Source organism: Sciurus vulgaris (assembly GCF_902686455.1).
Source record: "Sciurus vulgaris genome assembly, chromosome: 8".
NCBI classification, from domain to species: Eukaryota; Metazoa; Chordata; class Mammalia; order Rodentia; family Sciuridae; genus Sciurus; species Sciurus vulgaris.
The window spans coordinates 5425208-5442959 of NC_136468.1; the positions used below are offsets into that span (position 1 = coordinate 5425208).

A 17752-nucleotide genomic window follows, 5' to 3' on the forward strand; every position below is an offset into this window, starting at 1 on the left:
TTGTAATTTACTGAATTAAAAAAAAAAAATCACAAATCGGTGCTCTATTTTGTCAAATGATTTTTCTGCGCCGGTAGAGATAATCATATGATTTTTCTTTTTAATTTTTAATTTTTCCTTTTTTTTTTTTTTTTTTTTTTTTTTTTTTTGCAGTGCTGAGGATTGAACCCAGGGCCTTGTGCTTGTGAGGCAAGCACTCTACCAACTGAGCTATGTCCCCAGCCCCTCCACTTTTATTGAGGTTTAATTGATAAAACTTACATATTTAATAAGATATGCAGCATGATATTTTGAAACATGTATAGATTATGAAATGATCGTTGCATTCAAGGTAAGGGGCACTGCACCTCACCTCACAGAGTCGCTTCTTGTTGGCGATGATGGTGAGAATGCCTGTGACCCTCTCTCTAGGAAATCTCGAGTGTACAGCACTTTAGCAGAGTGAAGTACATCGACTGATATGTTCATACACTGAAACAGTCTTTGATTTTGATGTCAGCATAATGATGACTTCATAGACTGCATGGCAGAATGTAAAAGATATAGTACAGTATTAGAAATTTATCTTCCTTATGTTCATAGAATTGATTATTGAACCCTTCTTGACCTCCAGTTATCTTTTGTTCATTGGTTTTTCTTTTATTCAGTGGATTTAAAGTATAAATTGAATTTCTTTGATAGGCATAATCTGGGTTATCTGTTTTTTTTTTGTGTACATTTGAGTCTTTCAAAATATTTGTCCATTCTGTTGATAAATTTATAAGCATAGGTAATCATAATGTTTCTTGCTTGTGCTTTGGTGTTTGTAGAAACTGTGGTGATGTCACTGTCCTTATTCCTCAGCCTGGTAATTTGTGTCTTTCTTGCCCTAATCAGTCTTGCAGAGAATTATCAATTTTATTCATGTTCTAGCTAGCTTTATACTGAGAATAGCATAGTCCATCCTTATTTATTATTTTCAACAAAAATATTCACTGGTTAAATTTTCCTTAAAAATTTAATAACATTTTTATAATTTCTTTGCTCTGCTCAGCATGTAAAACCTGCTAAGTTTTTTTGTGTTTGGGGTTGGGAGGTAGTAATGGATACTTTGATTTCAATATACATTATTTTGGTCATTTCCTTAATCATTCCAATAATTTTAATGTATCATTAGTCTTGTGGTTAGTTATTGGTACTTTAGTCTTAAGAGGCGCTTAATGGATACTCCTGATGAAATGATGATTCTACCTTTGCGAATTATCTTGGATGATTCCTATTGTTTTTAAAAGGGGAGCTTGAGGTCATATATGAGGTATATGGATGTATTTTCTTCATTAAAATATTGACACATTATAGGTAGATTGAAGTATTCTTCCACAACCTTAGTTTTCTCCCCATTAGTTTTTTGCTACATGTATATTTAGGGTTAGTTCTTGTGGAATTGCCAATAGTTGACCCTTTTTCACTTGGAAAATAGCTGTTTCTCATGATTCAGCCTATTACACAGGATACTAGGCTATGTATAATGGCTTTCATGTTTTAAATATCATGGTAGTCAAACAGAGAAACAACATGTATCCATTTGTTTACAATAAAAAAAATTAAAATAAATAAATAAGTAAGTAAATATCATGGTAGTGGACCTCATATACTATTCTGCAGCTTGTTTTTGCCATTTAGCAGTGTAACATGCTGATTTTTTTATTCCGGGGAAAACCGTACAGATTTCTACCTGCCTGTTTTATAATGTTGATTATTTGTTAGAGGTTTGATTTGCTATGCTTTTACTCATTCTCCAATGGTGAATACTTAGGTTGCTCAGGGTTTTCCCTTGTAGTCATTAGAGTGTTTATGACATTAAATTGCCTTACTTTTGACTCTGGTATAAAACATTAGTACTGTCCATTAAAATTCCTTTTAAGGGTGTTTATGTTTTAAATGTTACAGTAATATATTGCTTTTATTTAATAATCTTTCAGTCCTCAAGAAAATAATTCTATTTATGTTTTGACCTTGACTGTAACCTGTTGGATTTCTACTCTTCCTAGGCTAGATTGTAACCTTTATAAGGGACGAGGATCACTTGCTTTATGATTTTGATCTTGGCCTATTTGTTTTCTATTACAGCATCTAATTCAGAGCTTCTTCGTGTTAAGCCCTCTGAAAGTTATTAACAAGTTATTAACAATTTGATGAAATATTAAGTCCAGAAATGAACATTCATGGTTGATAATCCTTTGGCTAACACTAAAATTTTGATGAGTTATTCAAAATAATATATTAAAGCAGTTCTATCCAATAGAAATATAATGGGACCCTCATGCAATTAAAAACTTCCCAGTAGCCACATTAAAATAGTTATGATCAGTAGAATTAATTTTGGTACATAAAAACTGATTATTACCATATTACTATTTCAACATGTATGTTGAATAATGAGACATTTGTATGTTCCCTATATTTTGGAACTCAGTCTTGGAAAACTGTCAGATATGTTATGCTTACAGCACATCTTAATTTGGACTAACTACATTGCAGTTCTTAAGTGTCACTAAAATTGATACATATGTATACACATATAATGCAGTTTTATAGTTCTTGATTAGAATTTCTGAGTAATTAAGTTTTTACAAAGGATAGGTTTATGTTTTCTTCCTCATCTAAAGAGAACATTAGAGCAATAAAAACATGACTTGAGTCATACTTTTGTGGTAATATCTTGGCATCAATAATTTAATTTGGAATTGTTAGTATAGACCTTGGCAAAATTGTTTCTTGGCTATGAAATTTTGAAAGCTTCCTAGTTAAGTGTAATACCATTTGAAATATAACTTCATGTTTGTTGTATTTTGCTCTTGTAGGTGTCTACTGCAGATATTTCATCAAGTAAGGATGAAGAAGAAAACTCTATGCACAACACAGTTGTGTTGTTTTCTAGTAGTGACAAGTTCACTTTGCATCAGGTTTGAACTTCATCTTCTACTTTTGAACTTTTCCTTGTCCATTTCTACTTTAGCCCATACACAAAATAAGATACCAAAGTATTTTTAAAATACAAATAAAATGTGCATGTTGTTAATCACTCTCAAGTAGATACATGTGTTTTTGATTTCAGGATATGTGTGTGGTCTGTGGCAGTTTTGGCCAAGGAGCAGAAGGACGACTACTTGCTTGTTCTCAATGTGGTCAGTGCTACCATCCGTACTGTGTCAGTATTAAGGTAAGTATGCTGCATTTAAATGAGCTAGCAGAAGCATGTTGAGTCTTAATTGATCTGAGTAGAAATGTTTGCCAGTCCTTAAAATTAATCAAGTATTTGCTATATATGTGTGACAGTATTTAAGTTCATTAGATATTGGTTTTAAGTGTTGTTACTTCATGAACTTATTAACTCCTTTATTAATCTGTGGTCTTAGATTGTATGACTTGTCCTGCCATTATCTTGAAGAAATAAAACATAAAAATATATCCTTTTCATTTAAAAAATTTTACTTGCCAAGGCATTAAGTTTAGTTGATTTGCCTATTGATTATAAAAGTTGAGAACAACTAAAATATTTAGTCAGAATTCATTTGTCCTTTCTGGTCTTTCCCACATTCAGTTTCCTCAGCCCTCAACTACGTATGTTTTATTATTAAAACTGAAAGAAACAAAATAAATACTATATTTAATGTACTTCCATAAGCCTGTAGTACTCAGTTTTAGTTATTTCAGACTATAGACTTAATGTGGAACCTTTTATGTAGTAATCATATGTTGGTTTTAAAATTATATTTAGATATGGAAGCCTCAGTATTTCAAATGTTGAACTGAGTTTTTTTTTTTTTTTTTTTTTTTTTTTTTTTTTTTTTTGAGAACTCAGGGTTAATAAAAGTCATACATTGGAATAAAGTAAGAAATTTTCACCAAAATTAAGTAGGGCAGGCATCCTGCTGTATACTCCATGGCCATGTCTACCTGGCTTGAGCAGGCACCTTAGTGGGATCACCTTGAACTTAAAAGTTGCTTTTTTTTTTTTAAGTTGCAGATAGACATGATTCCTTTATTTAATTTTGATCATTTATTTTTCTCAGTGTGGTGCTAAAAGATTGAACCCAGTACCTCACTCACATGTGCTGGGCAAGCTCTCTATACTGAGCTAGAACTCTAGCCCCTACAGATGGTCTTTATCCCTTCTCTTCTGCCTTTCACACACCTCTGCATTATGTCATTGTTCACTCAAGTTGTCAGTATTAGGAACGGGTCAACATGTGCTTCCTGGAAATTCTTTGCTGATACATACGCTAGTGTTTCTTTTCTAGGATAATATAGGTTTTTGTGAATTTAGAGGTCAAAATGATATACTCTTTTAAAAAATTACTAACAGACTCTCGACCAAAAAAGAAACACAATACACATTATATAAAGCCAGTTTTAAATAGAATTATATGCGCCTAGAAGAAAACAAGTTTTATTTTCTTCTTTGTATCTTTTATAGTCTAATTTTCTACATTTGATTTTATAATACTTATATTTCTGATATAAGGTCATTGAGTAAGTTTCCTTTCAAAGTAGAAGTGTAAGTTCCGTGGGCCTGGTACCTTACAACTTTCCTAGCCTAAGATAGTTTTAGAAGAAGATATTTAGACCTTTTGTGAATTTCTTTAACCCTTCCAACAATTAATTCCTCTTTTGTAGGTAAAGTAAAACTTACGTAAAAGAAGACCTGACAGCCAGTACACTGTCAAACACTAGGTACTGGCATAACTAGGATTTAAGTCTGTTTTCCTAAGGGCACGTGACTCCTTTTGTACCCCTGACACCATTCTGAGTAGTACAGAATACTGCAACCTCCATGACTGAGAAATGCAGGAATATCTGGAACCATAGTAGAGAACACGTGAATTGTTTCAGCTTAGTTTTTGTTATTGGAGACAGTTATTTGTGGATAAATTGTAATCTTTCAGGGGTTGGTGTAGAGAGCCTCCATTCGTGAGGTGGATATTCTCAAAACTTTTTGGTTTAGAACCCTTAACAATCTTCAATGTTACTTGAGTAAGTTTTTGTTTATGAGGATTGTTACTTGAATACTTGCCATTTTAGGAATTGAAACTGGGAACATTTTATAGCACAGGACTATAAGATTATAAATTGCATGACATTAATGATGTTGCTACTCATCATGTAGCCTCTGAGAATACCGCTGTAGAGTGCATGCATGAAGCTTCGATCGACAGATCACCTCTCATTAGTGTCATGAAAACTTCTGTCCTGCAGAAAGCCTTGGGGACTGCCATTCTAGCAGTAGTTTGTTCTTCTTGGATGTGGCCTTGTCTAGGTGTTGCCTGGTCCCACCACTCCTCCCCAGGGCCTTCACACTCTGGCCGATTGGGTTCCGTGTGTCTCCCAGAGCTCTGTGAGCCCTACAGTGGTTGTTCTTCCCCTGACTGTGGGTCCTTGCTCTGCCTTGTACTTGTGCAGCTCGGTGGTCAGTCAGGACCTTTAAGAGAGTCCTGTGTAGAATTCTGGAGCTCCCACTCAATTGCTGCTGCTTTTCTAGTGCTCTGTCCTGTGCTTCAGACTGCCACAGCCTTTCTGAACTTACCATGTCTTCTGAACTCACTGAGGCTTTAGTACCAGGGTGGCCCTCCCTGGGCAGTGTTGTGGAGGAAGTCTGTAGACGTAGTGCCATAGGATTCACCTCACGTTTCCTTCCTCTCACACACCACAGTCTTGTACCCCATGGTGTCCAGTATCTGAAAGCTGTTGTTGCATGCATTTTGACCAGATATCTGGTTTCTTACAATGGGAGAAAGGACTGGTTCCAGTTCATCATAGTTGAAGCAGATAATGTATTGCAGATTCTGAAACACCTGTCACACTTCAGACATGGTGCCATAGATGGAACCCAAGGAGCTTTCATAAATGAAGATTACACCATTTCAGTAGAACAAAAATGAATCAGTGACAGACCTCTGTCACCTAGGGTCAGAGGCAGTCTGGCATAGTCATGCTCCTGTGTTAGGCATGGTGGCACGGTCCCCCTCCTGTGTTAGCATGGTGGCACGGTCCCCCTCCTATGTTAGCATGGTGGCACGGCCCCCCCTCCTGTGTTAGCATGGTGGCACGGCCCCCTCCTGTATTGGACATGGTGGCATGGCCCCCCTCCTGTGTTAGCATGGTGGCATGGTCCCCCTCCTGTGTTAGCATGGTGGCATGGTTCTCCTCCTGTGTTAGCATGGTGGCACGGCCCCCTTTCTGTATTGGACATGGTGGCACGGTCCCGCTCCTGTGTTAGCATGGTGGCACGGTCCCACTCCTTTGTTAGCATGGTGGCACGGTCCCGCTCCTGTGTTAGCATGGTGGCACGGTCCCGCTCCTGTGTTAGCATGGTGGCACGGCCCCCCTTCTGTATTGGACATGGTGGCACGGTCCCACTCCTGTGTTAGCATGGTGGCATGGTCCCCCTCCTGTGTTAGCATGGTGGCACGGTCCTCCTCCTGTGTTAGCATGGTGGCACGGCCCCCCTTCTGTATTGGACATGGTGGCACGGTCCCGCTCCTGTGTTAGCATGGTGGCACAGTCCCACTCCTGTATTGGACATGGTGGCACGGCCCCCCTCCTGTGTTAGCATGGTGGCACGGTCCCACTCCTGTGTTAGCGTGGTGGCACGGTCCCCCTCCTGTGTTAACATGGTGGCACGGCCCCCCTCCTGTGTTAACATGGTGGCACAGTCCCACTCCTGTATTGGTATGGTGGCACGGTCCCACTCCTGTGTTAGCATGGTGGCACGGCCCCCCTCCTGTGTTAGCGTGGTGGCACGGTCCCACTCCTGTGTTAGCGTGGTGGCACGGTCCCACTCCTGTGTTAGCATGGTGGCACGGCCCCCCTCCTGTGTTAGGCATGGTGGCACGGTGCCCCTCCTGTGTTAGGCACAGAGGCATGGTTCCACTCCTGTGTTGGTTAGCATGGGAAGCTAGGAGATCTTGTCTGTCCACAGCAGTTTCAGTGGACAGGGCCTGGACACCAGAATGCAGCACAGGAAGAGTGAACACAGGACCAGGTGCAGCTCGGGTGGAGCACTTGCCCAGATGCAGTGAATCCTGGGTTCCATTCCTGTCCCCACTGCCCGCAAAGAAAGAGAGAGAGAACATAAACTGAGTAATTTGAGAATTTGGCTATAAATGACCAGGAAGTAGGCTTCCCTGAAATAAGAAAACTGAGTAAGAATGAAGATACAGGTTTGAAAAATTGTGTATGATTTTAGATCTGCCTCCTGGTTCATGTTTTAAGCCGGCGGGGGTGGTGCATGGTGGCCCACAGGCTGCATCTGGCCCATTGCCCGCTTGGGCACATAGACTTCCATTGTGGCTTAGTGGCGCCCTTCTGTTCACACGTCTGCTGTGGCTTTGCCCAGCCTGGCAGATTCATGTAGTTGCAGCATACGCATGGCCCAGAATACCTGGAGTGGTCATACTCTGTCCATTTTCAGAAAATACCTGGTGATTACCACCCTGCTTTTCCTACCCTGCTTCTCTATTTCTTCAATTTGGGTAAATGATAGATTATAATTTGGTAATCTAAGGCTAATTTAAAAAAATAATAGACTAATCAAGGTAATACACATACATGTTTAAAAATAAAAAATTAAAATTCTTGCCCACGCTGTAGTTCAGACTGTAATCCCAAAGGATTAGGGAGGCTAAGGCAGGAGGATCACAAGTTCAAGACCAGCTTTAGCAACTCAGCAAGACCCAGTCTCAAAAAATAAAAAGAGGTCAGGTGTTGTATGTTTTCTCTCATATGTGGAAGCTAAAAAAGGAAAAAAGAAAAGTGGGGGAAATATTGTGAAAATTGAAGGGAGATCAACAGAGTAGAGGAAAGAGACAGAAGGGGAAGGGAAGAGGAAATACTGGCAAATGATATTGGTCAAATTATATTGTTATATTGGGTGCATGTATGACTGTCTAATATTAGATCCCATCATTATGTACAACTATAATGCACCAATAAAAATAGGGGAAAAATAAGAAAAGGAGACCGGGTGTCAGTTAGTGATAAAGCACCCCTGCATTCAATCCCCAGTACCAAAAATAAATAAAATAAATACAAGCCTAATGCTGACCATCCAACACCTGTCTCACTTTCACCCCACACTTCCTTTCAAGTCTCTGTTCCTGTAAATAATTCTCTAACTCTTAATAATAATCTAGTGCCACTGCCTTATTAGTGTTAGAGATTGTTGACTTCCTGTTCTGAATAAATGAGTTCTGATTTAATTCTTAGCGTATGCTCCCTGCCTCCCCGTAGCATTCTCCTGATAAAGGTGTAACTACATAGTTAAATTAATAAAGTTGGTTATGACTCAGGAAATGTTTGCTGAAGAACTAAGTAGTGTCCTATAACTTTTGTTTTTCATGGAATTTTTGATTACAAGAAGAAGGAAGTTATTAGTCACTATTCTTATTTTGTCATTTCTTTTACCTGATCTAGAAACACCATCACATCAGATTATTTGGTCATTGCCTTTGTTCCTGGAAGAGTGCTTCCTCTTGCAGGACCTATTGCTCTGCTCTCCTCTGTGCCAGCAGCTCCTGGGTGTGGCTGCAGTCTCATCCTTGAACTTCACTGGGCTTGTGTTTCGTGGGTTCCTTGCTTTTTGAATACTCTTCCTTTTCTTGGTATATGTCCCCATTTGGTTCCACGTATCTCCAAGGAACTTCCTTAGGAGTGTGCAGGAGCTGAAGTTTGAGTTCGCATGTGTCTAAGTGGCATTCCACCTTCTTACCAAGTTGTTTAGGTAGGTGAAGAACTGTGTTCTGAAACATTTTCCTGTAGAATTTGGGAACCACTGCTCTCCTTTCGTATCTGGGGTGTTGGAAAGCTTAATGCCATTGCGATAGTTATTACTTCGAATATAACTCTTTTTTCCTTTCTGGAAGCTTCAGGTTTTCTTATTCCTCACAGTCTGAAATTTTTACCCTTCATTGCTTGCTATTATATTGTGATGCAGGCACTTTAGTCTTCTGAGAGCTTTAAGAGTTGGTACCAAATTGATAATAATACATGATATGGCTTCTTTAAGGAGTTTATCAGGAATATAGAGATTTTCAAAAGGTCTGCTAACTCAGACCCTTGAGGCAGAAAAATAAAGGTGGGGTGAATGTGAACTACACAAATCCTAGCTTCATGGCTTAAAATTCTTCCAAGTCCCTACAGTGTCCCTGAAAACTTGTATTTTACCTTGACTTATTTTTTATTTTTCTCATGGCTTTTCTATTGATTTTAGTAGATATGTCCCCATGCTGTGTACACAAGTTGCAGAAGCCTGGGATGAATGAAAATAACATAGAGGGAAACTTTGTGGATATGGTTTCAAATCCTGAGTCAATAGTGATAGGGCAGCTTGTTGATTTCTTTAAAATCTAGTCACAATGTCTATAAAAATAGTGGAATTAAATCTAGCACAAGATAGGTGTGTGGACTTACAATGTCATCAGACTGTGTGCTGCTTTCAACTATTCTGCTAGACAGATGGGCTCCTAGAAACACATGAATGTGCCCTGCCCAGTACTGGGCCCCCAACATGAGCTGGCTGCTTGCCTCTCATCTGCTTTTAGGTCCGCAGGCGCCACGTTAATTAACATAGTGTACTTGATCATGGAAATGAGGTCTGAGTTAATGTATGAATCACGGCATGGTGATTCCTTTTACAGATCACTAAAGTGGTTCTCAGCAAAGGCTGGCGGTGTCTGGAGTGCACTGTGTGTGAGGCCTGTGGGAAGGCGACCGACCCGGGAAGACTCCTGCTGTGTGACGACTGTGACATAAGTTACCATACCTACTGCCTGGACCCGCCTTTGCAGACAGTCCCCAAAGGAGGCTGGAAGTGCAAATGGTATTCCCGCATTTGTGTTCCCTTTTCTGTCTTTCAGGCACATTTCTTGCATTACTTTAGTTTTAAAGTCATCCATCTATGTTCATGTAGCACACATTCGCTTTCCTCAGTGCTATCAGAAAAATGTTCAAATGTGCATTAGATGATTTCCCCTTATTGTATTCACGTGTAGCTTCCTGAGTGACAGTGACTAAATATGTAAATAAAATGGAAACTTTTGGGGGATTTGGATTTCAGGTGTGTCTGGTGCAGACACTGTGGAGCTACATCTGCGGGTCTGAGGTGTGAATGGCAGAACAATTACACACAGTGCGCCCCTTGTGCCAGCTTGTCTTCCTGCCCGGTCTGCTATCGAAACTACAGAGAAGAAGACCTTATTCTGCAGTGCAGACAGTGTGATAGGTACTGTGCTCTTCTCCAGTGTAGTCAAAGGAATGGAGAAAATAACTTTCTGAGATAGTTTATTTAAGGGACAAAACTTTTTGCTTTCCAAAATTTTAATCAGGTAGAAACTTATAGAAGTGATTTCCTGGTTTAAATTTTCAATTGTGAAGATTTTTAACTGGGACCTTTTGAAGGTTTATGAGTCCTATAGAATTACATGCAGAATTATTACCTGCACATATGCATTTTCTTATGGAGGGTTTCTGAATCTCTTAGTAGATTCTAAAAATGGTCTCACAGTTCTGCTTTTTAAAACTATTTTTACTTAATGCTCTAGATAATAGATAGCTAGATGTTAGATACATGTTTTTTCCTTTCATAAGTAGTATGTGTGTGTAGCTTCAAAATCAAGAATGTTTTCTTTGGTCCATTATTGTGCCTTATTTGCAGTTAAGCATTGCACACATAATATCATTAACCGTGTTATTTTATTAGTAGAACTCTGCCTGCAAACTGTGTCAGAAGTCAAGACAACTCCTTTGCCTTATTTCCCAATTACTGTTGCACATGACTTTATGTGAGTTATATCTGCTTCAATTCAGATGTATCACGTAGAGCACACATGTACCATATCATTCTTTCGAATCCCTTTGTACTTGACCTGACTAGCTTCGTTGCTGTCATTGATAATTCATATATGATCATAAAACATTATCATACCCTTGTTAGGTAATGCACATCTGCTTCCTCCCTAGTACATGATCTCTTACCTTCTCTGCACCACGAAATTTCTTATGGGTCAATATTAAATGGGATAGATAGTAGGAACATGTGAGGCTTAGGGCTTTTAAGTTTGAAGACCCCTATCAACCTCTTTTGTAGTTTTTAAAAGGAAACACCTTTTAATGTTCAATTCCTTTTAAATGTACTAATATGGTTTTTTTAGATGGATGCACGCAGTTTGTCAAAACTTAAATACTGAGGAGGAAGTGGAAAATGTAGCAGACATTGGTTTTGATTGTAGCATGTGCAGACCCTATATGCCTGCGTCAAATGGTAAGAGAACAATTTAAAGTGAGAGTCCGTGCTGTCTTGCAGTTCACTTACACCTTGCTGTCCATAATGAATTGCAAACCTATTATTCGGTCAAGTATTTTATGAAAACTATGTTATTTTGTGTTATACATTAATTCTTACTATCCCAACTTGATTTACTGAAACAGTGTACATGAAGGGAGGAGTAAGCATCACCTTGCCTCTAGGGTGCAGCTTTGCCTTCAGGGAGCATAGTCTCTTGGCACAGCCAGCAGCACGGAGCAGTCCAGTGCACTGCTACTTTTCCGCCTGTTTTCCCAGACATGCACTGTCTCCTTAACCGTTTCTCCTTACTGTGTTCAGTTCCTGTTATTTTAAACTGCTTTTAGCACTCTGTGGTATTCAAGCATTTATTTCAATAAAATGAGTACAGAAGCTGAATTTTTAATCACGTCTTCAAATACATTTTATTTTTCTGAAAAAATTACCTGAATTCTTTTTCATTTCAGTGCCTTCCTCAGACTGCTGCGAATCTTCATTGGTAGCACAAATTGTCACAAAAGTAAAAGAGCTAGGTAAAATTTGAAATGCTTTATATTTGTTCTTTAGAAAGAGCACATATATGCTTTATTTTTATATAACTGGCTTGCCATATACTATATCAAATCTGCCTTTATCATAGTAGTGTTCAGTGTAAATTTCCTGATGGCATTAATAATTTCTGTAATTGATATATAAAGTGTTCATCTTATCTAGTTTTATTGGGGTAGTATTCCAATAAATTTCAGCAAATTGGCAATGAAAATAACAACTCTTAGAATAACTATTCACGCCTTGCTTGCTTTGGCTTCATTGATATATTACAGTGCTTAGTTATCTTTTAGCAGAAAAGGTCTAGTTAGCAAACAGACTCCATTAGAATCAATTCAGTGTCGTATTGTTGTTTTTCCACAGTAGCCTAGAATGGTGATTCATGTATTATTATTAAAGTTATTCTTGTATTTTATATACTTTGATACAAAGATATTGAGGTGGTATAGGAGTCATTCTAATGAGCAGTGGTTCTATACATTTAAGAGTGTACCTGCAGGATTTGTACACAGTGACTCCCTCACCCTGAAAGCGTGCATATCAATGTTTTGGTTTCCCAATGGGCTTCTAGAGTGTTCTTGATTCCCAACGTAAACTGCCTCCTGCCCTTTTCTAAGAAGAGGCTCGTGGTGCAGCCACTAGTGTACTGCCTGCAGCCTCAGTGCTTCCTTCTAAGTCCTCCGCGGCGCGTTCACAGAGACACCAGGCTAAAAACACACTTAGAGGCAGACTGTGTGCCTGTCAACAGGAGGGTTTGGCCAGTGTTCCCAGTTTAATTGGGCATTCTTAAGTTAATTATTTATGCATTTCAGAGATACTTGCTGTATGAAACTATCATTGCATTCCTTTACCACATATTTTAGAATGATTTATCAGTCATATTTAAAATGGAAGTTTAAATTTGTGTTCTTGGGATTCTGTGATTTCAGATCCACCTAAGACCTACACCCAGGATGGTGTGTGTTTGACTGAATCAGGGATGACTCAGTTACAGAGCCTCACAGTTACAGTTCCAAGAAGAAAACGGTCCAAACCAAAATTGAAATTGAAGATTATAAATCAGAATAGTGTGGCTGTTCTTCAGACCCCTCCAGACATCCAGTCAGAGCATTCAAGGGATGGTGAGATGGATGATGGTCGAGGTAATACTGAGTTACTTTCCTTGGAGTACATGTACAAAATTCGTGCATGAAATTACTTTGGAAACATGTATGACTTATGAGGGTAAATCACACTGGCCTTTCTAAGTGCCATCTCCTAAGACCTTGCCTCTTCTGGTTCTCTTGCTTTCGTAAATCTATGTAGAGCACACTTATTTATAGAAATTTCTAGGAATACTGAGTCTGCACAGGTCATAGAGTCAGAGCACTTGACCTCAGTCTACTAGGTAGCAGCCTATGAGACTGGGTGCTGTGTTTAGGTTAAAGTAGAACTTCATCTGTACATTCTAGAAATGGAAAAACTGTTACTAATAATTCTTCAGTTGTCTATTTGTATTCATAGGTGCTTATCATAAACCATTGATTCATTTTTCTTTATCAGAGTAGATGTCTTAAGATTTTCTCTAGCTAAACTCTTTAAGATAACCAAAAATTTTACCAGTAATATTAAATTAAGTATGAGTTATATTTTTGCTCATCTCCAGAGATCACTGTAAGATTGTTTCTTTTTAGAGTTGTTTAGTTTTTTTTTTTTTGTTTTTTGTTTTTTTTTACTGCTAGGACCAAAGACACAGCAAGATCAATTTTAGAGGAGGAAATGTTTATTTGTGTCTCATGGTTTCAGAGGTCTCATTCCATAGACAGCAGGCTCCATTCATCAGGGCTCCAGGTGAAGCAGAAAATCATGGAAGAAGGTGGCAGAGGGCCATAGCCCACATGATGATCAGGAAGCAGAGAGAGACCCACTTGCCAGATACAAAATATATGCCCCCAAAGGCATGCCCCAGTGCCCACCTCCTCCAGCCACACCCCACCTGTGTTCAGTTACCACTTAGTTAATCCCCAAGGGTATTAAACTGATGGGGCTAACCCAAAGGCTCTCATAACCTAATCATTTCACTTCTGAATGTTTTTGCCTTGTCTCACATATCATATTTTGTGGGAGATACCTAATAACTAAACCATAATAAAGGTAATTGTTTCTTTTCAGCTGATTCAGAAATAAAGTAATAATTATTTTTGTTCCATTACATTTTATCATCCAGTAGTATTTATTGAATGCTTACTGCCATACCAGATATTGAAAGTTATGTCATTGAACAAAGTAGATAAAATCCTCTGCTTATAGAACTTTTATTTTAGGGTTAGGGGAAAGTACTAATGAAATAAAAACCCTTCATAACATTAAATCAGTTAATGGTAATGCATTTGGTAAGTACAAAGGAAAAAGTAAGTGGTTAAACAAATTGAAAGTGTAGACAGTGGTGTCATGGGGTCAGATGAACTGAAAGTGACATTTAAGCACAGACTCTGAGGAGGTGTGTGTGTGTGAACCTATTGATACCTGAGGGCAGAGCATTCCGGACAACAATAAAGCCAGGCCAGAGGCCCTGGGAGGAGGTGGGCCCAGTATTTTTTTGTTGTTTTGTTTAAAAAATATTTAATATATGCTGAACAGTGCTTAATTGGGCCCAGCATTTTTGAGGAATGCTGTGAAGACCACCATGTGTGCAGTGTGAGCTAAGTGGGCAGTGGATGCAGTGAGAGCAGAGGTGTCGGTGAGAAGAATGCCTCTGGAGATCATGCAGGACAGCAGGGTGAAGGAGTCAGCATCCACCAGAGTGGAACTGGGGGTGTTGAGTTTCTGAAGTAAAAGGGCATGATCTCACTTGAAGAAAATTGATCTGCTGTGATTTGAATAGACAGGTTTAAGAGATGCAGGAAGTAGATCATATAGGAGGCTGTACCTGTGGTCCAGGTGAGAGGTGATCATCACTGAAAAGGAATTATCTTTTAAGTTCCTGAGTATTTACCATCTGATCCTAACATTACATTAGTTGTGTTTTTTGAGTCTCCTGCAAGAAAAGGTTTTTGGTGCTTCTGTATAAGTGGTTTTCAAGTACTGTGAAACAAAGAATTTGATTTTAAAGTTTCGCAGCCAAGGGGTTGTGAAGAAGTAGTCCATGTGTCTGGGAGGATGTGATCCAAATCAGCACCAGCCAGAGGGCACTGAAGAATTTTAGTTTCCAAGGACATTAAACTCTGTCTGAAAAAGGGTTATATCCATAGTCACTTAAGTTTGGGAAATGCTGCATTTTATGTAATATGAAAGGTTTCTTGATAATGTGTATTATTTCCCAAATTATGAGATTATAGAACCTTTTAAAAACAAAGGAACAAAACAACCTTAGAATATTTCCATGTGGCTTCCATTCTGTAGAACAACACTGTGAGAAACGGTGGTATATTCCATTCTTATATTCTGTTGACGACTTGTCAGGGTAACAGAAAATTACTGAAAAATGACCCTTGCCTTTTTCCTATTCATATGGTAAGATAATCCATGTTTAATTCTATTTACCGAATCTCTTTAGTTTTACTGAATATGAAAAAACATGATTTTTTTTTAATATGTTGGATGTAGAAGATGTTAATAAAGACAACGTTAAGGTTGAAGGGATTGATCATACAGTATTTTCCTGACTGTTCTTTATGCTCATTTGTATCTCAGGATCTCAAAACCTTTGTGAAAGGAGAGGTGTTTTCCTTAGGAATGAGATTAATGCTTGTTATTTGAAAAACACTTGTGTTTTCCGTTGCTAGCTAAATAAATCCTATTTTGAAATTTATCATGACCACACTTAGCTATCCTTAGAAAACACACATGCTTAAAAATAAGTTTTATGGTTTTTCAGAACCATTTTTTACAAAAAAAAATTGAAAAAATATTTGTTATTTTGTATCAAAGATTTTTTGCATTTTAGACAGTTTAGCTAAACTGTTGGCTTTTTTCCAATTGATTTTATGTGTTTTGGTACTTGGGTCAAGCCAGGCATGCTCTACCACTGAGCCCACACTCTCAAGCCCTTTTCATTTTTTATTTTGAGACAAGGTTGCTCAGGTCCTCGCTAAATTGCTGTCACTGACCTGGAACTTAAGATCCTCCTGCCTCAGGGTCCAGAGTCCCTGGGATGACAGGCTTGTGCCACCATGTCCAGCATGTGTTGACTATTTGACTAGAGTGCTAATGATGTCTCAGCACTCTTAGAAAAGTGGATGGGGCCATGGGCAGTGATCCAGCTGCTCTGCATGTCTTTAGCAAGTTCACCTCTGGTGGTTAGCCTTCGCATAAGGTAGTGATGCTGATGGGATGTGGGGGTGTGCAGGCACTTTGTACAGCACCCCTCGTTCTGTCTGTCCCTGGGCTGGGAGTGCTGAGTCCCTGCTTCCCAGTAGCTGCTGTCCCAGGATCATACTCTGAACCGAATGTTTCCACATCTTTTCCTTCATTTTGGAAGTAGTACAAAAATTGTAATGGAAGTACGTATACCCTTTGTCCACTGTTTTAAAAAGTCATATCTGACAGTTTACTTTGTTGTAAAGTACAGTATATTAGAGACAGACTGGATGATTTAAAAATTAAATTTTGGAAAATACTATTGACCAAAAGTGGACTTCGCCTCTACGGTTTTCAACTCAAAGCTGTGAGAATGTAATATTATACATTATATATTATATATGTAATTGTAGACATGATGTCATGGTGTACAGTATGTATTGCTTAGTCCTTTTAGACACAATATCATATTATATATTATACATTGCACATGTAATTTTAGACATGATGCTCGACTCCACTGGAGTCAGTCTGCAAATGCCAATGAACTTGTAATATTGCAACAATATTTGTGATTTTTTTTAAAGTTTATTGCTCTTACTGATTTTTTTAAATAGTTTTTTTCGATAGACCTTTTTTTTATTCGTTTATTTACATACACTGTTGAGAATTGAACCCAGTGCCTCACACATGCTAGGCAAGCACTCAACCACTGAGCCACAGCTCCAGTCCCCTCTTAATGATTTTTAACCCTTGTGTTTAAGGAAATGACTCACAAATCATTATGATAGAGTGTATCACACACACATTTCATGTGCAGTGCTGACTTCCTTTTGATTTACCTGCTGAGATCTGGAAACCCTGTTGGTGTAAGGGAAAACCTCATGCCTAGAGAAAACAGAGACTGCGTCTAGTAGTGTAGTGCCCCTACCCTCCCTTCTCTGTGACCAGCCACAGAGAAGACCATCCCAGGGCAAGAGGTGTTTGGTGGTGTGGGCTAGCAAACAAGGGTGGGGCAGGTAGGTGGAGTGAGGCAAGCTACTCAGTGACTTTTGGAGTGAGGGAAGAAGGAAGGCACCCTGTGTACGGTGACTCCGATAATGTTGATATCAGTTCCTCAAATTTTAAAACTTGACTTTTGGCCAAGTTACATTCAAATGATGTAATGTGGTACACTGACAATGTTGTACATCGACAGGCATGCAGAATTTAATTCTTTACCAAAGGATATATGCATTTGTAATTATTGTTTGGCAGATATGGTAGCTGTTTTTTTCTTTTAATATTTTTATTAAAATTTTTAATTTATTTGCTGTGCTGGGGACTGAACTCATGATTTCGTGCATGCAAGGCAAGTGTTCTGCCACTGAGCTGCATGTCCAGCCCCCTTTCTTTTTTATGGTATGGATTTGAAGTGTACAGTGTGACATTTTGATACACACAATGAAATGATTACCACAAAGAAATTTCCTTATCCGTCACTTTCCATAGTGGCCATGTGCACGTGTGTGTGTATATGTGCATGTGTGTATGCATGCATGTTTGAGCATCTAAGATCTACTCTCTCACCAAATTTCCAGCATACAGTACAATGTTACTGACTGG

The 17752-nt window shown here is 38.7% G+C and overlaps 1 protein-coding gene across 20 annotated transcripts in view; it reads left to right on the plus strand.

Annotated features, from left to right (window-relative positions):
- The window catches only part of KMT2C (lysine methyltransferase 2C), a 266222-nt gene that overhangs the window by 183991 nt on the left and 64479 nt on the right, over positions 1–17752 (plus strand). For 19 of the 20 annotated variants that reach the window (XM_079151029.1, XM_079151018.1, XM_079151036.1 and 16 more), the window contains 7 exons: positions 2844–2945; positions 3098–3202; positions 9678–9859; positions 10097–10261; positions 11190–11299; positions 11788–11853; positions 12799–13011. In XM_079151029.1, the coding sequence (XP_079007155.1) occupies positions 2844–2945; positions 3098–3202; positions 9678–9859; positions 10097–10261; positions 11190–11299; positions 11788–11853; positions 12799–13011 (943 nt within the window). The remainder of the gene's footprint in view (positions 1–2843; positions 2946–3097; positions 3203–9677; positions 9860–10096; positions 10262–11189; positions 11300–11787; positions 11854–12798; positions 13012–17752) is intronic. The other variant, XM_079151020.1, reaches the window with a different exon arrangement.